General features: G+C 45.1%; 2 protein-coding genes across 4 annotated transcripts in view; both read left to right on the top strand.

Annotated features, from left to right (window-relative positions):
- Positions 1-16453, top strand: mpz (myelin protein zero). 3 transcript variants are annotated; one of them, XM_061731869.1, is made up of 6 exons: positions 1-227; positions 1505-1671; positions 5337-5550; positions 6220-6349; positions 6848-6890; positions 12659-16453. In XM_061731869.1, exons 1-6 carry the CDS (start codon positions 182-184, stop codon positions 12698-12700), a joined length of 642 nt encoding a protein of 213 aa, XP_061587853.1. In that variant the 5' UTR covers positions 1-181; the 3' UTR covers positions 12701-16453. The 3 variants fall into 3 exon arrangements, with proteins under 3 accessions (XP_061587853.1, XP_061587852.1, XP_061587854.1); XM_061731868.1 differs by having other exon boundaries at positions 12961-16453; XM_061731870.1 differs by having other exon boundaries at positions 2-227; positions 13995-16453.
- Positions 16454-20101: 3648 nt separating this feature from the next.
- Positions 20102-23588, top strand: part of atp1a2a (ATPase Na+/K+ transporting subunit alpha 2a) — a 54818-nt gene continuing 51331 nt past the window's right edge. Inside the window, exons 1-2 of the mRNA XM_061731871.1 lie at positions 20102-20178; positions 21031-21105. Of these exons, the coding sequence (XP_061587855.1) occupies positions 20167-20178; positions 21031-21105 (87 nt within the window). The 5' untranslated portion in view covers positions 20102-20166. The remainder of the gene's footprint in view (positions 20179-21030; positions 21106-23588) is intronic.

Consider the following 23588-nt stretch of genomic DNA (forward strand, 5'->3'; position numbering starts at 1 on the left):
GGTTTTCTGTTGTTGTCCTCTGTCCCGGCATCCTGCACCCCTTCCATTCTCCTTTTCTCTCTCTTCCCTTCTCTTTCTCCTCCTTCCACTTGCGCTCCCCGCAGAGTGGCACTCGTCCTGGACAGAGTCCCGTCAGGTCTGCAGCATCCGCCTCTGGGGAGCTCCACGGAAGCCAGGAACCATGCTGACGGTTTTGGCGCTGGCGTCGGTCGTCCTTCTGGGAATAGGTAAACAGAGAAAATGAACCTCCTTTTAAACTTTTGTTTCATTTTGTTTTTCTTGAGGACTTCTCAAAGAAGCCCACGTTTAATTTCAGCTGCTGAAAGTGTAGACGTGATCTTTCCACTGATGCTGGGTTAAAGGTTAAATGAGGATTTGACAAAGAGGCTTTTTTTTTTTCCTGCACCGTCCTCCTGATTGCTTACCTGAAAGCTAATGAACTTGATGGAAATAAGGAGGTTTAATAGCTTCGATAGCGAATTAAAACCTCCCTCTCCGCTTTATTAATGCTAAACGGAAGCATTTTAATTGCTATCTTGGCATTTGCTGTATTGATTCCATGTGAAAGGCCGATAGGGCACCTGTAGAGGATATTGTTCATTTTTATGTACACTACAGTGTAATAAATGGCCCAGAAGCAGCCATATGGGATGCTGAAGAAAAGGGTCTCCAAGCTGGAACATTTAAAGAGCACTACTGTAATAACATCAAACTGCACACTGGCTCTTCCCTCCCGTCAGATATTTCTAGGTTACTTTCTTTTCCCCCTCTATGTCTCTTTTTTTTTTAATATAACTTTTACAATTTTAATTAAAATGTCAAGCATGATTTCATTGACAAGTATGGGGAGGCCCGCTATCACTGAAGGATGCTTGCAGCGAATCCTGTGAACTTTCCTGGGTGGGAGCTGAGAGAGGCGGGATGTGACCGAGGGGAGCGCTGGCGCCGCTGTGATGGTACCGCGACCCGTGGCGGCACCATTCACACGTGAAAGCCCACAACACAAAGAATAATATTGTTGAATGGCGCGGGGTTCCTGCACCTCCCCGGAGCTCGGCTCGCGGTTCCACGCGCTGATTGCATTTTCTAGGAAAGTCGGATATGGATTTTTTTTGCAGCTGAAACCAAATTAACATTGATCATTAAATATTATTCGAGCATAAACAGCGCACGTAGATAAATCAGTTTAACCCGCATTAATGGAGAAAATGAACTTCCTAGAGACTTACACTCATATTCCAGTAATCCAAGTAATTACTGCGTGTGAATCAATGGCTGATTTGACACCAGTAAATGTACAGTTTGATGTGTAGCTGCATATATACACGGAATAAGTATTTGGAGCTCCTCTTTTAGCTTCCAGGGAGTGCATCAATGGATGTTTATGTGAGTCTTGTTAGCTCTCATTCAGAAAGCTGAATGCATGCTTTTATTCTCAGATCAGTGGCAGTAAGCGAGCGTGTTTGGCTCTTGTTGGTGACGCGTCTCCGTTTGTGTCTCCCAGTGCCTGAACAGTCCCAGGCCATCGTGATTTACACGGGCTGGGAGCGCCACGCCTTGCTGGGCTCGGACATCCGGCTGTCCTGTTCCTTCTTCTCCTGGCGCTGGACCTCGGAGGACGTCACCTTCTCATGGACGTACAGGCCCGACGGCTCGCGGAACAGCATCTCGGTAAGGCCCCAATGTCTCAACTTTATTTATAAAGCACTTTAAAACAACCAAGGCTGAAACAAGGTGCTGTACACAAATAAATAAAACACAGGAACATAAGACAATTTACAAGAAATAAATACTAAAATAAATGTTTATTGTCTTTAAAACTAAATAAAAAAAAAAACTAACTACGAACAAACCATAAAAACAATAAAACAGGAGCAGAGTCTCATGCAGGGGTGAAAGCCAAGGAATGAAAATGGGTTTTAAGATTAGTTTTAAAAATGGACAGTGAGGAGGCTTGTCTAATGTTTAAAGGAAGCTCATTCCATAATCTTGGAGCGGCAACAGATACAAGCTGTATCTCCTCTGAGCTTCCGCTTTGACCTCGGTACCTCCAGGAGCAGCAGGTCAGCTCACCTGAGGCCCCGAGCAGGAGCTCAGAGAAGTAAAGCGAGGCCAGACCATTTAAAGATTTTAAAACAAATAAAAGAATCTTAAAATGGACTCTAAAATGCACAGGCGGCCAATGGAGGGAGGCTAGGATGGGAGTTATGTGCTCCCTCTTACGTCCTCCAGCTAAGAGGAGAGCGGCTGCGTTTTGCACCAACTGGAGACGTGCAATGGAGGACTGACTGGATGTCACGCACACCCAAACCAGGCCAAGACAACAGAACAACATCTTGATGGGGTGGCTCGTCGTAAACAAAGCCACACTTGTGGCAAACCTTGGAGCGGGCTCCACAAAGCAACAGGAGACCATAACAACGCTCACGGAGACGCACAAGGAAGGCCTGCAGCTCCGTGTTTCTGTCTTATTTGCAAAAATGGGAAACTTGTGTTGTGTAGTCCCGCCGGAGGCCAACCATTTGTCACAAATCACTGACAGGAACACAAAAAGTAGAGATTTTGTTCTGCAAAGCTTTCATCTCAGGATGTCAGGAAAGGAAACATGACAGATGTTTTACGGTATAATGTTGAAGGAATTAGTTAACGGGGCACAGTTCAAACAAATATGCGCATATCTGAAATGTCATCGTGCAGCAGAAATGTGTATTAGCTAAGAGGACGTTTCCGTCCTAATCTCCCCTCTCCTGCTGCCACCTCACCAGCCTCCTGCTCTTTAATTTCACTCTCCTCGTCCTTATCGCCCAACTATCTCTCTAATCTCTCTATCTCCCCATCCTGACTGCACCTCCCCCTGTCCACCTCCCCTAATCTCCTCCTCTCCAGCCCTGCCATCTTTGTCCCTCCCCTCCTCTCTCATTACGTCCTCCCCTCACCTCCTTCCCCTTCATCCGTCTCCCACGGTGCCCTTACTTTGAAACTAGACTTCGGCGTCCCCTGGTCCCCCCCCCCCCCCTCTTATCTTCAATCGCTCATTTCTTTCCCTGCCCAGACAGATTTAAAGTTTCATACATCTATCTGTGCACTTGTCATTTCAAAGCGTTGTATTTGATTTCTGACGCTCTCATTTTTTGTGAAAGGGTTTCTGCAAAGAAAAGAAATCGCAGGCTTTTTGTGATTTTTATTGTGCGCCAGATTTGACCTCGTGGAGAAGGTCAAACATCCTGATGGACGCTAGTAAAAAAGCACCACGGCAGTGTAAAAATGCCTCATTTTGAGACAGAGCTGCATGAAAAGTCCCAGCTATCCAATGCGATACATCGTCTGTCACTGGGGTTGAAACCTGCCTGGAGCTGAGAGGGCCAGTCTGCATAGGAAGCTGATGCTTAAGTAAGCAGAAAGTTGCTTCAAAACAAACTTTTGTCTATTGTTCACTCACTGTTCAAATGGCATCTAGACATCCTGAAAATTGCTTATATGATAGTTTCAGACAACTTTTGAACTTTTGAGAGGCATAGAAGTGTAATATGTGACCTTTAACCTTCATCTCCAAAGAGACAAACCCCACAGAAGAGTTGGGTGCAGTGGAATCTAGTGTTTGACTCCACCCCCTAAAACCAGCTGTTATGAACACAGCTGCAAAGACACGGTTGAAAAGGGGACTGTTGTACCGTATTATTTGCAGTATTGTGACCAAAGCATGTCACAATCATACCAATAAGACATCATGAATTAGTAACTTTGATAAAAACGTTTCATGATATTAATCATAAAAGAAAGTACAATACAGTTCAATTGAATTTAGCTCCATACTTTATTAATTTCCAAAGGGATATTAATTAAATGTCATATTGAACTTTATACGAGACAATCAAGGCAAGTTTATTTGTATAGCACAATTCAATACAAGGTAATTGAAAGTGCTTTACGTCAACATTAAAAGCAGCAAGACACAATTAAACAGTAAATAACAAATAAAATGATAAGAAAAGAGGTCAAATAATAAAAAGCACAAGTTTTTAAAAAGTAAGGGCAGTTGTTATGCCACCTAGAGTACAGCAGGTAAGTATTTAATTTAAAAGTAGCCTACGCTTCAAATACATTATGAGAAGTTATGACAAGCAAGCGAGAGTTGAAACTATTTGTCTAATCTTTGATTTTCCTTGAGATGTAATATTTTCAAAACTTCAGAAAAAAAAGAAACACATAATGAGCGTTTAACTAAATCCTTGTAAACTACTACTTAAACCAAACTACCACTTTCTATTGTTTTTAAAATTATGCATGCAGTGGTACGCCGGATAGACAAGATAAATGGCTCAAATTATGCGTATATCGCAATTTGCAACAAAAACACTGATGCAAAACGTTGTTACAAATATAAGTGAGTGGAAAGTACAGTATATTCCTCTTGAATGTTGTGGAGTGGTAGTAAAGTGTTGCATGAACAGAAACTCTGTCAGTAAAGAACCTAAATAAATACATAAAGTATTTAAGTGGGTCTGCTTTGCTACTCTCCACCCTCACGGGCATTGATGCTGGTTTTACTACAGTACCTTCTTCCAGGGGTGCAGATCCGATGTCAGGATTGGGGGGGACACCAACGTGATTTAAATTTTAAATTTTTTGCCAATATGCAACTCATACCATGCCATAAATTGGTAAAGGCTCGCCAAAAAATACTGCACAGGGAATCATTTATTGTGCTTACCTTTCTTGTTTATTTGTCCTAAACAGCCAACAGTGTGTGTCACTGCTTACTTAACTGTTATATTCGTAAATCATAATTTTAATATTACTTAAATAATAAAATAATACTTCTCCGGTAGAAGTGAGCCACATGTTGGCTACGGGCAGGTACGAATGTTAACAGAACATTGACAAAAAGTCATTGTCGAGCCCGTCAAAAATTTTAAAAATATTTAAAAAAAATATTAAATATAAAAAAAAAAAAATGTATGGAGTAGCAATACTTTCATTCTGTACACCTCAAAACCACCGTGGATGTATTATTTTTTTAGAAATATATTTTTAATAAATATTCTACATATTCAACCTTTAAGTCTGAAAATACATTTGTTAAATTTTGAATAATTTAGGGTATTTTTATTAGGGGGGACAATTCATGTTTTTCCGAAATTGGGGGGGGGGGGGCATGTCCCCCCCGTTCCCCCGGGGTCTGCACCCATGCCTTCTTCAGCAAGTAGAAATACCAAAACCTGGAAATATTTGACCAAAGCCACAAAAATGATTCCTCACAACAACTGCAAGAAATGCTTCAATGCAAAAGGAACTTCTCAGCATAAACGGCTCAACCTCTCCCCGGCTCTCCACAGATCTTCCACTACACCGGCGGCGTGGCCTACCTCGACAACAAGGGGCCCTTCAGGGACCGGCTGGAGTTCGTGGGGAACCCGGGTCGCCGCGACGGCTCCATCCTGATCAAGAACCTGGACTTCAACGACAACGGCACCTTCACCTGTGACGCCAAGAACCCCCCTGACATCGTGGGGCGGCCCTCCAGCGTCCGCCTGCTGGTGTTTGAGAAAGGTGGGACGAGAAACCACATTTCCGATCCGTAAATTCTCCAGCGTGGCTTCACGTCGCCTCCCAGCCCTTATGTAAATGTTTTTAATGATCATAATCCTTCTAGACCTAAAATTGATTCAGATATTCGGTGTGCCGCAGCAGGGAGAGCAGGTAAGTCGCTCCCGCCGCTGCGCTGCCTCATTGAGGATTCCTCGCACCTTCTCCTAAATGAGATCAATTACAATTTTATCTCTCTCTATTTGAGATTGCCATCGCTGCATCCCTGTCACTTCTTCTGGCCCCTCTCTCATCTTCTCCCACATCTTTCTTCCCTTCTACCTCCCCAACTTCTCCCCCAATGACTCCACCTCTCCCTGATCTCTCTCTTCATCTCCTTCTCTATCATCTTTCATCTTTCTTTCAACACTTTTACCTCCTGCTTTTATGTTGTATTTTCATCTCTCATTCTCTTTCCTTCTAGCTTTGTTTCCCCCTCCTCCCCCGGCCTTGAACTCCCTCATGTGGCAGCATCTTTTCTTCATCTCTTTAAACTTTTACTCTTTTCGTTCCTTTGTTCCGCCCTTGTCCTTCAGGACAACTCGCAGCTGCCCTTCGCTTGCCTCGTCTTCTTTTTTGTATCCAGAAATTCTCCGACCTCTAATCCCTCCTCGTTTTCCTTCGTCCCCGCAGTGCCCATTCAGGCCGGCGTGATCACGGGGGCCATCATCGGCGTGGTGCTGGGCCTGCTGGTGCTCATCGTGGTCATCTACTACCTGATGAGGTTCCTGGTGGCGCGGCGTGTCTTCAGCCTCAGCGTCAGGTCAGTGCCCGGCCGGTGGGGTCTCTGCCAGGGGCTGGAGCTGGGCCTGGAGCTGCGGCCGGAGCCCATCCCTGGCACCGACACCTGCGTGGCCAAGCTGCCGTAGCCGCCGCCGCGCCGCCGTCCCATGCCTGCGAGGCTTAGATTTGAAGTTAGTCAACCGGAAGAGGATAATGATCATTTAGATTTAATCTGCAGCACTAAACAGGTCCAAAAGGAAAGATGATTAAAATCAGCGAAGCAGGGGTTTCTGAGTGGCTAATCTGCTCCATCACAGAGATTATGGGTCCATCATCTTGCTCATAACTTCTTTTTTTTTTTTTAAGTCGTTGTTGTTGTAACTCATCTCCCACCTCGGGGGGTTGGGTTTGAGACGGGCCCTGTAAGATTAGGATGATGTTCTCCTCGTGATACCTGGCCGTCGATGCTGCCCTGTGACCACTGGAGGGAGAGATGGATTCGACATCCTGACATTGTCTTTCTTTTGTCCCCCTCCAGCAAACATGGGAAGAAAAAGAAGGAGGGATCGCAGCAGAGACAGGCAAGTTTCCTCCATCACCCTCCTCCTCCTCCTCCCGCCCTGCCTCCCACCCCCCCTCCCACCCCCACACGCAGCCACTCCACAACAGATTAGTCATATTCAGGCATTAAATGGGATCTTTTTAGAGAGATTACAATAGTGTTCAGCATTCGGCTCAGGAAAATGCCTTTTCAGAGGGAATATTTATCTCCCCTCTCTTTTTTTTGCAGCATTTCAACCCTCACAATAGCAGCACATCCAACATGACAGCGCATAACAACACGGTCTGATAATTGCATTCCCCTAATGCCGGTCCAGGCGGCGCCGGCGCGCCCCCACACTCAGCCGACTCCTCCTCGCAGCAACATATCAACAACTAAATAACACGTCATTCAAGCTCGGCCCCCGCCAGCTGCAACAACGCCGTTCAGGCTGTTGAAATTCTGGTGCCTCCTCAGCGTTTGAGGTGTGTTAAAGCCGTCCCACCTCTCCCCTCTCAGGGCCGTTCGCCTGCTCCTCCAGCTCCCTCAGGGGCCCCCAAGCAGCGCCGTGCCAGTAAATAGCCACGGGGCACAGGAAAAAAAATCTCAAAAATCAAGCCGGCAGCTGTGAAACGGCCGACGCCGGGTTATGGCACTAATGCTGTTTTTTTTTTTATTGAATGGGGCCGTGATTTGTGCACAGTGGGAAAACGGACAGGAGCTGCTGATTTTGCTCGCCGGGAGTCAAATGAAAATCACTGCGCCCAGTACTCGAGTTGTGAAAAATAATCAGGGGGGATGGTGGATTTTATCATATGAGGACAGATAATTTGTGCTGATTACAAAAAATATAATATATTACAAATAATAGCACTGACCAAAACACCTGCAGAAATACTGCAGGAATGAAATAGCAGCAGTTAAATGCAGCCTTCTGAAAGCTTTAAATATCCACTGGGCTTACATCAAATACATCAAAACACAACAATAAAAAACAGTTTTCTGAACTTATCAAGATGCCTCTGTCCTTCACTGGATAAGTAACATGGATCACTGCAAAAACTCAAAATCTTAACAAGAATATTTGTCTTATTTCTAGTTAAAATGTCTCATTTTAGTAAAAAAAATCTCATTACACTTAAAACAAGACTCATCACTGGAAAAAACTACAATTTTCACCTGTTTCAAGTAGATTTTTACTTGAAATAAGTAGAAAAATCTGCCAGTGGAACAAGATTTTTTTGCTTGTAATAAGAAGATAAATCTTGTCCCACTGGCAGATTTTTCTACTTGTGAAAGTTTACTTGAAACAGGTGAAAGTTGTCAAATAAGTTATTTTTCTGGTATTATTTTTTTGGTGATGACTCTAAATGTTGAAATAGCAGTTATACCACATTCATTGATGAAATGACATAAGGGATGGAAAGGGGGGCTGATTTTGACCGTTTTTATTTCAGGGGGGATGCCATCCCCCCTCATCCCCCCTCAACTCGAGTACTGACTGCGCCTGTTATGGTCGGGGCCGTTATCAGGGCTGTTACACTGCTGCACACCAGCAACCTGGGCTGCACCCCCCCTTCCCTTCGGTTCCTCGCGGGGGCTGCGATAGCCTCAAGTGGTGGATTAATCACACATTTCGGTGGCTTGTAGTCTTTTGTGACTACAAGCCACCGGGGCAAGTTTTGTTTGATTACTCTCCGGTGACGTGCTGGAGGATTGTGCGTGTTGTAATCGACTCTAAGCCTTGTCCACTGATAGTAAGAAGAAAAGAAAAAAAAGGGAAGTGTATAGATTTGAGTTCAAAGTCTGCTCCACGATCACAACTCGGCTTTGAAATAAGAGGCATGTGAAGATATCCTTGGTGGGGGAATCAAAGATATTGTGACGGTGAGTTATTCTGCCGAGGGCGGGGCGACGGGTGGTCTCCGTGCACGCCGCCTCGCACCCGTGGCACCTACCGAGGGGCCAGCTCTTCCTCTTGCCAGGAACAAGTGCCCCCTCTTCCTCCCAGCCGTCTCCCTCTTCCCTTTCTACTGTTGCATGATTGTCAGGTTATTCTTGAGCTGCAGTCAGTTGCTCTCAAGTGCCTGCAGCGTGTGACAGTGCATATATGAATAAATAACTCGCCACCAAAAGGACACTGAAATATTTGACAACGCTGTCATTTGCAGTTACCCTTCTGCGGGTCTCTGCTCGGATGAAAAATATGGAGCCCAAGCGGTTATTCTATCTGAGCTCGCACTGTTTTTTTTATTGTTTTCTTTTTGTTTTTATTTATTTATTTCAGTTTTTTTCCCCTCCGATTCCTCGCGTGTCGCTACGCCGCACACAGGGGGCCCCCCGGGAGTCCGTGGCGTGCCTGTAAGTGGCTGTTTGATCCAATAGCCCTTATTAGGCGGCGCTGCTGACACCATACAATTTAGTATCTCAGCCCCACCATCTTTGTTTCTCTGCGTTTGCTGGGCTTGCACTGCCAACGTCTCGGAGAGGCTGTGGGAGAGGAAGCGAGGAGGCCCACGGTGTGTGCTGCTCCTTATTAGGGGGAGCTGCGGAAGAGGACTTTAGCCCGGCAGCCTCGCGCGCGGGAAAGCTCGCAGGGACCAACACAAACACACACACACACACACACTCACACACTGTACTGGAATGATAATTGAGTGCACTCGGTATCGATCTGAGCCCTCGCACACACACACACAGCCCACCCATCCTCCTCTCCATCCCCCAATTGCCTCCCACTTCACTTCAGTTCACTCCCACCCGCACTCTCATTCAGATTCCTTTTCATCCGGTCCCCTGTTTCCCTCTCCTCCGCCGCATCCTCTCCTCCTCCTCCTCCTCCTCTTTTGCTTCCTTGCTGACCATCAGAAGCATCCTTCCTCTGCAGCCTAATTCCCCCCTTTTTCTCCTCCTTTCTTCACTCCCCTCTGTTGCTCTGTTTATTCTCAGTTTCTTTTCTTCCTCCTCCTCCTCCATCACCTCATATCTCTCTCTCTCCAGTTCCCCTCCCTCCTCAGGTCCTCTGGGTTCTGATCAGCTCCGGTTCCGGACAGAAAAATCGCTACCTCTCACTCCTCATCTCCCTCTCAATCTCCCCCCCCTCACCTGTCACCTCCTCTCTTTAGTATGCAGCAGGGCACGCAGCCACTTACCCGTCCCTCTACCTCCATCCTCCAGCCCTGTTTTTTCTATTTCTCCCGCGGTACCCATGTTTCCTTTCCTCGGAAGTGCGTGCAGCCCCTGTAACGAAGGTGGTTCTGCATCCTGCTCAAGCAAGCTGCCGTGTTTTTGCAATAAAATAAAAAAAAAAAAACAACAACCCAGGCCCGCCGTGAGCGTGGGAGCTCTGCGAAACACTGCAGCACAAACTCCAGCCCGTCATGGGAAGCATAATGCTAAGCAGAGGCATGACGTGCGCAGGAATGCAGGCCTAATGGGAGATAATGACAACGGTGGGCCTCCCCGCCGAGCCGGGTGTCGGCTGCAGCCGGCGTCTCGCTAGCCTCGTCGCACGTGTGCTGCTCCGTAGGTTGCATAATTAAAAATGATGAATTTTCTAATGCAATCAGCTGAGTATTATTAGTTGAAGCTTCAGTGGGTAGAAACAGCCTCCGGTGGGCTTTCTACTCCTGACTAACTTGATGTATTACAGACAAATTATTTCACTCTCCCAGACCTAGATCCGGCACACTTCCCCTGTTCACTTTTGTGTGTTGGACAACAGCCCACCGCTCAGGCTCAACCTGCGGCAAAGCGTTAAAGAAAGGGAAGCGCAGAGATGCGTTAAGTTTCGTTAAGCTTCATTACAACATTATTGTGCACTCGTGATCCTTTTCGATAGGTTAACACGCAGGTTAATGCAGGGGAATATACCTATTGTAAGGTAAAGTGTAATCCTTGACCCCATCTGCACCTGGTCCAGTCCCTCCTGATGGATTTGTTGTTGGATTCGCTGCGATGCCTCACTTGAGCGAGGCAACACCGGAGTCTTCTTCCTTCTGGCTCTTCCTTTTTCATCGATTTATTTTTCTCGTAGGATGTTTTTAGACGTTGCCTCGACATCGCACAGACAATTTACAGGATGAGTGGGAGTGAATGGCTGAGTTACACAAACAGAGGTTAAATGAATATTTAAAGATGCGCCTGACCTTCTTGAAAGGAGAGAAATTGTTTAAAAACAAAACAACTCACATGTGAAGCGCACATTTCTCCGCCTTTCATAGAAGTGTGATGGATTCTGCACGTTCGTAGCCGGGCTTTGAGTCTCGTCCGTGTTTTGATTATATTCTATATTGCTTATTCACATGTCTGAAACGTTTCAGATCACGTGCACGTAATTCTGTTTATTTTCTCATCGTTTTAGTCGCTCTGATCTTTTCTGATAAGAAAAAGCAACAGAAAACCCCAGAAAGCCATTTACTTCCCGCAGCATCTATGTTTTATCGCGTCCACTCAACAAAGCGTATCCAGTTCTGTTCAGAAGTGGTAGTGGACCGCATCCAGGTTTCTGAATTCAAATTGTCAACAAGTGCGACAAAAATTGTGGTCACTCAAAACAGCTGAATAGTTCTGGAAGGCCGAGCTTATGCAGATATGAATAAGGGGAAACACTTAAATGAAAAGAAAGAAAAGAGTTCGTATCACACCACCCTTAGGTTAAAATATATCGCCTGGAAATGAGCATTTTGAACAGGAATGCTCGGTTGCATCGCTGCACATCTGATCTGAATTATCCTGGAGATGGAGTGTTAACGGTAGCCCAACCAGATGCAAGTACATTTCAAACATTTGTAAACATTTGCTTCCAATTCACACCCGCTGGAGAGCTTTTTTTCCTTTTTTTCTTCCCCCTCTTCCCAAATCAGAGTAAGCAGATGGTGCGTCAAACAGAACCATCTGGGTTGTCTAAAATGGCACTTTTAGGAGATGCTCGGTAGACGATTGGACGAAGCGTCTGTCCGTCAGCGCTTACAGCAGGAATCCATTCAGCTAATCAGATCAATGGAGAGGAGGAGGGTGGTGAACCGGGAAAGAGATGAAGCGATTGGGGAAAACAACATCTTCATGGTGGTACTTTTCTTTAACTTCAATGACGAGAGACTCCAGTTCTGAGTTCTGACTGTTGTCTGATGGTTGAAATAACTTCCTGAAGCATTCAGCCTTCAGAGTGTGTGTGTAGGTGTGTGTAGGTGTGTGTAGCAGGGTTATAATAGTTTTGAATTTTTCATTTTAGTTTAGTTTTATTTCGTTTTGACTTTTTCTCCTTCAATTCAGTTAGTTTTAATTCGTTTTAGTGTGGGTTTGCTAGTTTTTATATTTTCAAAAATGCTTAGTTTTAGTTTAGTTTTTATTAGTTTTAGTTTTGACGTCACGGACCGTGAGGCGTTCAGGTGCCGTAGCTGCCAGTTGGAGATAAACGGCCAGAGCGGAATAAATTTATCATACGAAGAGGCTTATATTGACAGGGACGAAAACGGAGGAAGTTATATCTATAATTTCAGTTAATTTTAGTTAGTTTTCTAAACACGCAATATAGTTTCAGTTAGTTATCGTTTTTTGTCTTTTAAGTTTCGTTTTTATTTAGTTCAGTTAACGAAATTGTTTTTTCAATTTTAGTTTTCGTTATTTTGTTCGTTTTCGTGAACGATAATAACTCTGGTGTGTAGGTGTGTGTGTGTGTGTGTGTGTGTGTGTGTGTGTGTGTGTGATTGTGATTGGTGAGTTATTGATGAATTGCCTCTCAGGTGTCTCACCTGCCACTGTGTCCCATCCTAACGCATGGTTACCTGTTTTGTCACCCCCTTACAGCTCTGGACACCACCCCCCCTCACTTGTTACCCCCTACCCTAAAAGAACTCAGTTTCTACCTCCTCTTCTCTCTGTGTCTCCTCATGTCTGACCCCTCGGTTCCCCCTCTTCCTCCTCCCCTCCAAGGTGTTTTTCTCTTTCTTCACACAGCTCCGTGTGTCCTGCTCGCCCCCATCGCTCATCTTCCCACCTCTAACCCACCTGTGTCACCCGCCTCCCCGCCTCTCTCACTCCTTTCCTCCTGAAGTGACGCTCCTCCCCTGTTCTCCCCCCGACCCCCTCTCCCCCTCCTCCCGCCACAGGGCCCCACGCCTCCCGCCGACCCCGCCAAGGTGAAGGCGGCCGCCTCGGAAAAGAAGAAGCAGGAGTCGCGCAAGGATAGGAAATAGGATACGGGGAGGGGCTGGGGCGGGCTCGCCGGCCGGCTGCTCCAGCCCGTGCGCCGGGCGCTGGCGGTGGTGGCGACGAAGGCCCGGCCTGCGGCGCAGCGGCAAACCGTAGTCAGGAGGACGGGGGGGACCGGGGAGGAGGGAGAGGGACGGGTACTGATGACCATCGAACTGCAGCTGACCCGCAGCGGCGGGGAGGAGGGGTCCAGCGGCGAGGGAGGGACCGGCAGGTCAGAGCCCCGAGGCCTCTTCTCCCGCCTCGCCAATCAGCTCACCTTTAAATAACAGACCACCGCAGGAGGGGGGGGGAGGGCCGTGCAGGATAAAGGAAGTCTACCGAGGAGGCAGGAGGAAGAGAGTTACACCACCAACCTACTTCACACCACGAGTGCCCGAGCAAACGGCTCCCGTCACAGACGGCAGACGCAGCTACTGTACGTCGGCCGAGATCTAAGATGTCCTGATATTCTCTTACACCTGTCGCCCCCCCGCCCCCCCGGCGACTTTTGTTAGGTCATAAGATATGCCATTTGAAGCGAGACCCTAAGACGGTGGAGTTTGATAACAAAATCTGCAAAGCTGCTCCCCAGGTTTTGCCTCTCTGGTTCCTTTCATTGTGATCCACCTGGGAAAGAAAAAAAAAAAAAAAAAAAAGGCTTTCTCCAAGTGAGTCAGATACGCATCACGACTACCCGGCTGCGGGGACAAGCCAATTTGTTTTTTCTTTTTTCTTTTTCTCCTTCCAGAGCTGATATGTCAAACCGCAGCTTTCTCTCCTGGCGCTGATCCTCCCTCTCTTTCCTCTCCCGCTCCGTTTCTACCTCCTTTCATCACTAAGTTCACAACTTTCTTGTTAATTTATATTACCGAAGTGATTTATATGCTAACTGCTCTATCCTGTTTCTCTTCCTCTCTCACTTCCCTCCCCTCTTTTCTTCCTTCTGTAGATAAAGGTCTGACTCCTCCATGACTGCCTCCACTCCTCTAGTCTGCTCTCTCCTTTTCTGCCCAGCCCGATGCAACCCCCATTATTTCCCATTATCTCCACTCTTTCAAGACGGCATTGGCTTTGAGAATAGTCCTCCTATATCACTGGGAACGGTGTCAAATAACTCCGTCCCCCGTTTGCGTACATTGGGCAAAGTGCAAAAGTGTTTAAGGCCTAACCAGCACATAACTTCCTTAAGAGGGGCCCCGAAGACATCCCCGCGTGTTTAGAGTCTCCTGAATCTTCCCTCTTAATGTTTACGACTCAATCACGCGTGCCGGGCAGAGCCGTGCATGCGTGCACGCTGGACTTGAGGTAGAGGAAAGTGGAAAGGAGAGTGATGGGGAGAGAGAAACATGAGCCGGCGTAGATATAAAGTTCAAGCCCCGGAGCTTCTGGGGTGATTCAATTCTCTCACATTTGAGCTAATGGAGGTTGTCGCCGTGTCTCTGCCCGGGCTAACGGCGGGGCTATTTCTGGCCCCGACGAGAGCGTAACAGCTGCACATTTTTCAGCCGACAGGCGAGGTTGGGGGAGGAAGAAGAGGAGAGACGGGAACGGGGCCGGTGGTGGTGGTGATGGTGTTGGGGGGGGTGGGATCTCTGTTGTTTGAGCGCACGAGGCGATCCGCTGTTGGCTCGACGGCCGTCGACTGATGACCTGGAATGACGTCACGGCCTCCGAGGGCCGGCGGGCGCTCTCGGGAGTCTTACCAGGAAGAGGTGCAGCGTCGGAGTTATTTTTGGTCCGGTTCATCCGCTCCCACGTTCTCCAGCGGCCAACGCAGGTCTAATTATTTTAGCACGCTTGTAACGGGATCTCTCTCTTCACATCTTCCCTCCCGTCTCCTCGGCCGTCTTCTCTCCTCTGTTGTTCACTTTTGATCTCTGCTCCCATCTTGGGAATCATCTTCTCCCCCGAAACCCCCTGTTTGGTTCTCTCTGTCCTCCTCTTCTTCTTCCTTTATCTCATCCTCTTCCTGCCGTCTACCAAGTCTGCACCGCATTATTCCACCACGGAAAAGGCCTACACACAATCCAATCCACTCTTTAAGCCTCTCATTATCTGACTGCCAGGCCTACAGCTGAAGGCTGCTCCTCTCTTTCTTCTGTCCTTCCTCTTCTTCCTCATCTTAATTTTTTTTTTTTTTTTTTTGGAAACTCGGTGGCAGACAGACAGAGCTCTCTCCCTTTCCTCTGTCTTCACCGGTGATCGACAAACGCCCTCACGATCGCCCTTCAGATATCCCTGAGGCGTGTCATCTCACCAGCACTGCTTTCTTTCTCTCCCTCTCCAGCCCTTTATTGTCTCGTCTCTGCTGGTTCGAATGCCCCAAACGCTCTTCTCTGCCCCCTAGTGGCAGAGGCAAGTCTGCACCGCAGACTCCGAAACAGCGTCTTTTAATCTAGCTAGCTCTCTCCTGGTTGCAAAAAAACCATTTCATGTATGTCAGTTACATCGTTAAAAAAATGAATTTCACCCTAAGTAAAGCAAACTTTGTTTTGTGAGACTTTTTTTTGTTTTTATTTTAACATGTGTGGACGCAAACACATGGAGAACATGTTTATCGAGGCCGGGAAGAAATGTAATTGTATCCTGCGGAGTATGTTGTATTCCTGACCCTGCGTGTTGTGGGAGGTGCTGTGTGGCTGTCTCTTGGGGAGGTTTTCTTCTGAGAAAAATCAAAGGTTTTTTTGGGGCAGAGAGAAGAGGAGGGGTGGAAGAGGGTTCGGTTAGCCTCAGATTGAGCACCGTGTGGCTGGGGAGAAAAAAAAATTAAAAAATGAGGAGGGAAGGCGCTTGCTGCGGGAGAAAGCTCGGGAGAACAGACTTATCTGGCGTGTTAAGCCCAGCCAAATATCCACATGTATCACTACAGATAGTCTGCGTTCCCCTAAAGCTTTCTTTTAAAGGTACTCCTTCCCCAACCCTGAGCCAAGGATGGACTGCGTTCTGCAAGCCTGATAAGCAGGGTGGATAGTGTAGACTTGAATGTTCCTTTAAAACTCATAACAGGAATGGAGGTGCTAAAATCCACGTGTTTGTAACTGGACATCTGTTTCACTATAGTCGCTGTTCATCCATCCAGTCAAACGGATTAGGTAGACTTTTTCTGTTCTTTTACAGCAAAGCCACACAGACACCTAACATAAGACCAAACGGCATTAAAATGTTTTGTTTTATATGTGTTTTGAACTGTCGTAGTCATAGTCGCACATTAACTTTGAAATGACGACTGAGCTTCTTACTTTTGTTTTGTTTAGTTTGGAGGGTTTTTTTCTATTATTTCAAAGCTTGTGATAATTCAAGAGCTCTAACGACTTTCCTCGACTGTGTATAATGTGTTGTAAAGAGAACATAAATAAAAATAAAAGCCGCAAGCACAGCTGTTGTCTGCTGAGGGCAAAGTAAACCCAGCTGAAAGTGTCTGCCGTGTCCTTTCTTTCAGAACCGGGTTCTCGAGGTTTCATGACATGTTTGTGCTGAGAAATAGCGTCACAAAATGATTTAATGAAGTTCATTTTGTCCAGGCTTTACCATTTAACTTCTTTTCGTCGGACAAGAATATTAAAGGAGATTGAGGCAGGATTTATGAAAAAAATGCGTATACGTTTTAAGTTTTCTAGTAATAATGTTAGATGAAGCGTTCCAAACCAAAAAGAATGAGCCCTCTAGTGTATCTCTCCGTTGCCTTGAACAGGCTGTGTGCTGCAAAATGTGCTGCAAAATGTGCTGCAGTGCTGGGGCCGAATTTCCCGCGCTGTCCTGCAGATGTGACGTCACATGACGCTGCATGCGCGTTCTCCCTGTTCTCCCATGCCGGTGTCGGTGCTTTTTTTTCCCACCTGCTTTTTTTTACCGGCTCCCCGTACGTGATGACGTTCCGTCTTGTGAAAACTGATGATTAATAAATGTAATAAAGCAAATCGATAATTTAAAATGTCTATTAAGATCAAAATATTTAACTGCTTACTATGCAGCAAGCAAAAGATTGTTTACCCTATACTGTATATAGTAGGCTATTATTGTTCTCAGCTCACTGATGAATCTCTCCTTTCTAATGAAAATAGTCCCTAATAAATATTTTAACTTTAATATTTTTTTTAGCCTATGTCAGTAAGATCACTGATAATTCTGATAATTCCTTGTATATGTTTCTTCTCCCTTTTACCTCCACTATGATCTGCTGCTTCTGACTAAAATACCATCGCGGGGAAAACATGCACACTTCCGGGGAAAATATTGCAGCCCAATACAATCTGGTACCCACAGGCTTCGGTGTTGGCTGCAGTACCCCCGACGGCCGTCGTGGCGAAAGGTGGCGCTAGAGAGTCTAATTTCTTAAAAGGAGCCTCATGCTCCTTTAAGGTTTTTAAATACCAGACATGTTTCGGCGATTACTTCCGCCTTCTGGTGGCTCTGATGAAGGCGGAAGTAATTGCCGAAACATGTCAGGTATTTAAAAACCTAATGTTCTTGTCCGATGAAAAGAATCAGCAAGTTATACAGTCACAAAAGTTTCAAAAGACAAACGTTTGTCCAATTTAAATCCCCTGGCATGAAAGTAAGTCATTACAAGGATACCTTGTTGCACAAAAGACACACTTAACAGGCTGGAATCTGGAGGATTTAAATGCTGAACAGTGACCAGCTGTTTTTCCTTTAATCACAGATGGAAAACTGCTTTTGGAATTGGACTTGCAAGATTTGCTCTCGACATGCCCTTTGATGCTGAACTACCGAGAAGAAATGATGTTAAATTGCGGAATAAATACTGAATTACCATTTACCTGTTCAGATCCTTCACGGTCGCACAGTGAGGTGTAATTTTCATAAAAGCTTCATTTTTTTTCCTGACCAAACGGGCAGGTGGGGCCGGTGAGCGTACCTGACATTTTCAGGAGTTAGTTTGTCAGAAGTTTTTTTTTTTAATACAACCCGACCAAAAATAAAGAGGAGAAGCAGAATGAAAAAGAGGTTTAAATCCCTTCAAGTGGGATTTAAAGTTGCGACGTGTGGGACGCTGATGGCACGGTGACAGCTATGAAAGATGCTTTCTTAGCAAGACTTTTATATACCGCACTATTTGTCTCCTTTATCAGAAATTCTGCTTTGACAAAGGAAAAAAAAAACTAATCACTGCATTGCTGCACAAACTAAATCCAGAGAAAGCACATTTAATATATATATATATTTTTTAAATCATACATTCAATGAAAACAGTCCGAAAGAACACAAAACAATGTGTGTGATGAATGTGTAAAGAGCCTTGACCTAAAACTGTATAAACATAAATATGCTCATACAGTAAAATTCAGAACCCTTTTAAAAAAAAAAAAAAAATAAAGATTAACAACATTTTATTAGAGTGTAGGCCTTTATTCGGTTGATTGTGTGAGGTAGCATTAAAGAAAAGAGAGAGAGAGAGAAACATGTCAGTGGACACGATTCAGAAGATTAGATTCCAGTTTGACCCGGTATGTTTGGGGGCACTGTGGAGTCGAGGATGAGCTGCAAAAACTCATTTCTAGGAAAGTGGAAAAAAAAAAAGAAGCCTTGTTTCAATATCTGGTGTCATGGTCAGTAACATGATGGGCCATAAAGAGCCTCCCTTGAGAGAAGATCCACAAGAGCAGCAACTACATACATAACAGTCCAAAGGTAATGTACCATGAGTCAGGGTCACGGGGGTCTGCTTACACCCTGGGCAGGTCGCCAGTACATTGCAGGACTACCGTATGTTATATCTTTTAGGTTTTAATGTCTGATATGTTCTTTCAGTTATACTAGATCTCAGTCCTTTTTTAAATGACATATGTCTTCATGTACGTTTCCATGTCCCAACCTTTGGAGACTTGATGCCGCATTTAAACTCATATCTTTGACTACTGAACCGTGCCGTACTTCATGAAGTTGTTTGCAGTCGTAGTTCACTTCATACATCTAAAACAAAGTCAAAACATATCACAATTTAAAAAAAGATATAAAGAAACTTTTTTCTCAAAATACAGTGGCGAATAAAAATGTAGATATATATAGATTTATTTAATATGTGTAGATATATAGATTAATATTATGGAAATAAACATGTTATATGTATGTATGTATGTATATGGATATTATACATACAGTATTTATGGGTATATCTCTGTTAATATATATGGATATATATTATATATAGATATGTTGATAAATGGATGTATATTCATGTTGATATATAGACTTATATTATGCTTTTTGTCTTCTAAAAGTAAGCTCACTGATTCTTTTGTTATTTGGGAAAATGTATATAAGATTTAGGGGTAGGACCTGATAAGTATATACTTCAATCCTACTCCTATATATATATATATATATATATATATATATATATATATATATATATATATATATATATATATATATATATATTTGTACTTTTTTTTTTTTTTTTTTTTACTTTTTTGTATTGTTCTTTTTTAATATGCATATTCGAAATAAAGCTCAATAAAAACAATAACTTCCGATCAGATCAGTCGTATCAACGGGTCACTAGTGGCTGATGATGTCATGACATGCCCTATGTTGGAAGTATGTCAGAATCCAGGTCATTGGAGCAACTTGTTAATGGGTTTAGATCAAAGCTGAGGATTTATGGGGTGGGGGCAACAGACAATCACAATAGCTGTTGAGAGAGTGTCCACGAAGACTGTAACCCACTCAGCTGAACTCTCTGCTGGCCCTTCATCACAGACCTTGAGGGCTCGTATGGATGTTGTCTGTTGTGAATACAGTGCATTGCTTAGTGGCCGCAGCCTCGTCTGTAGCTCTGACAGCAGTGATTGATGGTCTGTTGTTCTCCCAGGGACCATGCATGTGCATGCTGTGGGATGGGGGGGATTAAGCAGGTGCAGGAACCCCAGCGTGTGTGAATGTTCTACTAAGGGTGGGTGCTGAGAAGGCATGGGAGTGGGGGGGGGGGTTGGCTCAGGTTACCTTGACAGGAGGCAGTGGGAAGGGAGGGAATGGGGGGGGGGGTTTGTAAAGACCAAAAAAAGCCACCAGTATGTTTCCCACGTGGGGGCGGGAAACCTCAGCTGTGGCCGGGCCCACGAGTGCCGTCTTCACATTGTAACCTGCCGACGTCAAGCATGGGCAAAGGGGTGAGTTCTCCTCATTTCTGGCTTTTAGGTGCACACGAAACGCTTCGGGTCGCCTTTGTTTCCTAACTGCATGAACTGACGTCACACCTGAGCTGGAATGCAGGAGCTCATAAAGGGAGATCAATTATCACCCGGTTTGTGACTGTCACAGTGCTGCTCCTTTCTTCATTTGTCTGTTGTTATTTGTTTTCGTCAAGACAATGACATTCCAGGATCAGGCTCTCTTCGTCATTAAGCCCCCCTCTCCAGCTTGCTTGTTTATCTCAATAAGTGCATGTTTTTGTTTGTATTCTCTCCATCAGACCCGTCCCATTTAGCTTTATTGGAGGGCGACATGGTGTTCCTCCTCGCAAACACTGGGGGGGAAATTGCTATGCCAGACACATTTCAGGCACTCCGCCGGCTCTGAGCTCCGTCTTTGGCTCTTTTCTGATTACTTTTTCACTGTGTCGCTCACATGCACTCTCCCTCACACTCTCTCACTAGATCCCTCCCTTCCTGGCACATGCGTACACACACACACACACACTAACACACACACACAAACGTGCTGCTGTTGGGAGACTGACAGCGGCAGATGATTTCCATGATATCCTCTTCTTCCAGCTGTTCATGACACGCACACGCGCGCTCTCACAAATGAGGAGCTCGCACTGTGACAAAATCATTTTTCTCTTCCATATTCAGCGACTGGTTTTGCCGACAGTGCCGGGAGATTGAAATGAACCAGCACACGCAAAAGTCTATTGTGCTTGTAATATGCTGCTATGAATGTAAATGTCCTACAAGCTTGTGACTTGCCCCACTTATTTCAGTTCAGAGCCATGGCCTTATGTATCTATTTTCCCACAGTGTGGCGGTGAGAGCGGTAGCAAGCGAAAGAAGAAGGAGAAAGACTTGGATGAGCTGAAGAAGGAGGTGGACTTGGTGAGAGAAACAAGCTGTCGCCGCTTTGGCCCCACACTCGCTCTGCAGAGTGATGGATTCTGTTACCGTCGCTTCTAAATGATCCCCAAATAGCATTACGCCGAAGGAACCGGGTTATTTAACATGGCTATAAATGAAAACAGTGGCCTGTAAACAAAATGGCAATGCACCCGGTTTGTGGTTGTCAGCGGCAGACGAGTTGTAAACCAAGCCTGTCCTCTCCCATCTCCTCAGCCCCCCTTCGGCGGCACCTCTTTGTACTGAGAGAGGCTCTGAATAATTTGGGGGCCACCGGCGGTGTCAGTGCAGAGCCCAGCATCTTTGAGACGCTGTCAAAATACCACTAAGTGATGCCCGTGGAAACTTCCACTAATGAAATAGCTCTAGTCAGCCATCAAGTTGGCCTGAGCCTGATTAAAAAGAAAGAACGCTTTCTGAAAACTGCCGGCAGTAAGTTATGTGAAACGTCCCATTTGACTCCATAAATCTGCATTATTCTTCAATGAATGATTTCCAGCTTTTCTTTAAAACAAACAAACATTTTAACTACCCCAGGTGATGCCTGATCGATACCAAGCGCAACGGCAAATAAATAAGACCTGTTTTCCAAACAATGTGGGATTCTGTTGGTTTTAGTCAAAATACAAACTTGAATCAGGAAAAAAGTATTAAGAATATGGAAAACTCAAATAAAAGTGCTGTGATTTTATTTTCTATTTCTTTGCAGTTTTATCTCAGATATTTGTTTTGAGTCAACTTCATTTCATAAATAAACATTCATTTTAGGAATTCGGGCCTGCAACCCCCCCAAAAAGAAGAAGAAAAGTCGGTACAGGGTGATTTAATGCCTCTAAGGGGCTATCAGGAGGTTTAATTTCGGGAAAAAAAACAGCATAAAAATCTTATTTTGAGCACATGATGTCAAAGGGTGACTGTAAGGCAGTATCCGAGGAAGGCTGAATCTTTTAAGGGCAGGATCTCAGCCTTGTCATTTGATGCTTGATGGAAATCATTAAAATCTATCCTTCAATGTTGAATAATATCATTATTATAAAATTAAAGGAACCCGGAGAATTTCAAAAAGGGCGAAGATGCAAGGCGACACTCGACACCTGTGATCTTGGATCCCTTTGACAGCCCTGCAGCGTGAACCATCCTTCATCAGCAGCTGATAGAGCCACTCGCTCTATCAGCTCTGGGAGGCTTTTCTTTTTTTTTCAACATTCACAAATGCCACTTTGAGTTTTACTACATAAAAAGAAGCCTTACTCCGTCCAGAGGTGTCACTGACGTGTCTGTGCTTGAAGGTATCTGGGATGGACAGTTGTACAGCTGAAATGTTTTTATAGAGACATCAGCACCTCCTGCTAGATGGAAAGTGAAAAGGATCGAGACTGTTTACAACAAGTCCAAAAGCTCGGCTCTGTGATGGTACGGGGTCGTATGATTTACATCTCTGTGATGGCATTCATTCGCAAAAGCACATTAAGATTTTAGAGCAATATATGCTGTCCTTAAAATAGCAAGGAATTCCATGTTTTTCAAGGAAATAATGCAAAACAGCAGCGGGGTGGCCTGGTAATTAGCACAGTTGCCTCACAGCGAGAAGATCCCTCGTTGATGAGCTGGACGGAGTGCCCGGAGAGAGGAAGTCTGAGCTTCCTCTACAAGGCTACTGCCCCCGCGACCCGACCCTGGGTAATGGATGGATGGATGAAACCTCAGCTGGAGCCTCTGAGTGGAGTTAGTGTGGTCTCCCTGTGCTTGTGTGGGGTTTATTCTGGTACTCTGCTGCACATACATGGTAGGGTAATTGGTTATTGTAAAGTGACCTTAGGATTGAGGGGGTTTGCTTGTTTGTCTGTATGTGGCCCCTCCATGGACCGGCCCTGCAGCTGGAAACTACTGGGGCGGCCTCCAGCAGACCCCCGTGACCCTCCATAGGAATAATAGGTATAGGTATTAATTATAGCTGAATTGTTTCACACCTTCGTGTTTGCAGGAAGAATAAGACGGAAGAACAGAAACTCTTCATCGTTTACTTTTCTCAGCAGCAAAACACAATGTTAACGTGAAAAAGCTTTACTGTTCCAACTTGTTTTGAAATATTATGTAGGCCTGAAATTCCTAAAAAAAAATATTGGAATAATAGTATATTTAAAGGAGCTGTATGTAAGAGCAATAATAAAACGAATCATAAAATGACCCCGATATGTCAACAGACATTTAAAAATCATGTTCATTTCAAATACTTATGTCACTGACAACAGCACTCAAGCCAGGATATTGCAGTTTAAAAAGAGGAGTTGCAGCCCTCAACTGATGTTTATATTGTCATTTTTTGTTTTGGCCTGAAGCTCCACCCTCTACCTATCTCCCAATCACCAAGTCAGTAATGTTTCTGAAGCTCCACCCTCCACCTATCTCCCAATCACCAAGTCAGTATTGTTTCGGCATCCGGGTTGCCAGCTCGGCTCTAATTA

This window comes from Cololabis saira, chromosome 10 (assembly GCF_033807715.1).
Source record: "Cololabis saira isolate AMF1-May2022 chromosome 10, fColSai1.1, whole genome shotgun sequence".
Classification (NCBI taxonomy): Eukaryota; Metazoa; Chordata; class Actinopteri; order Beloniformes; family Belonidae; genus Cololabis; species Cololabis saira.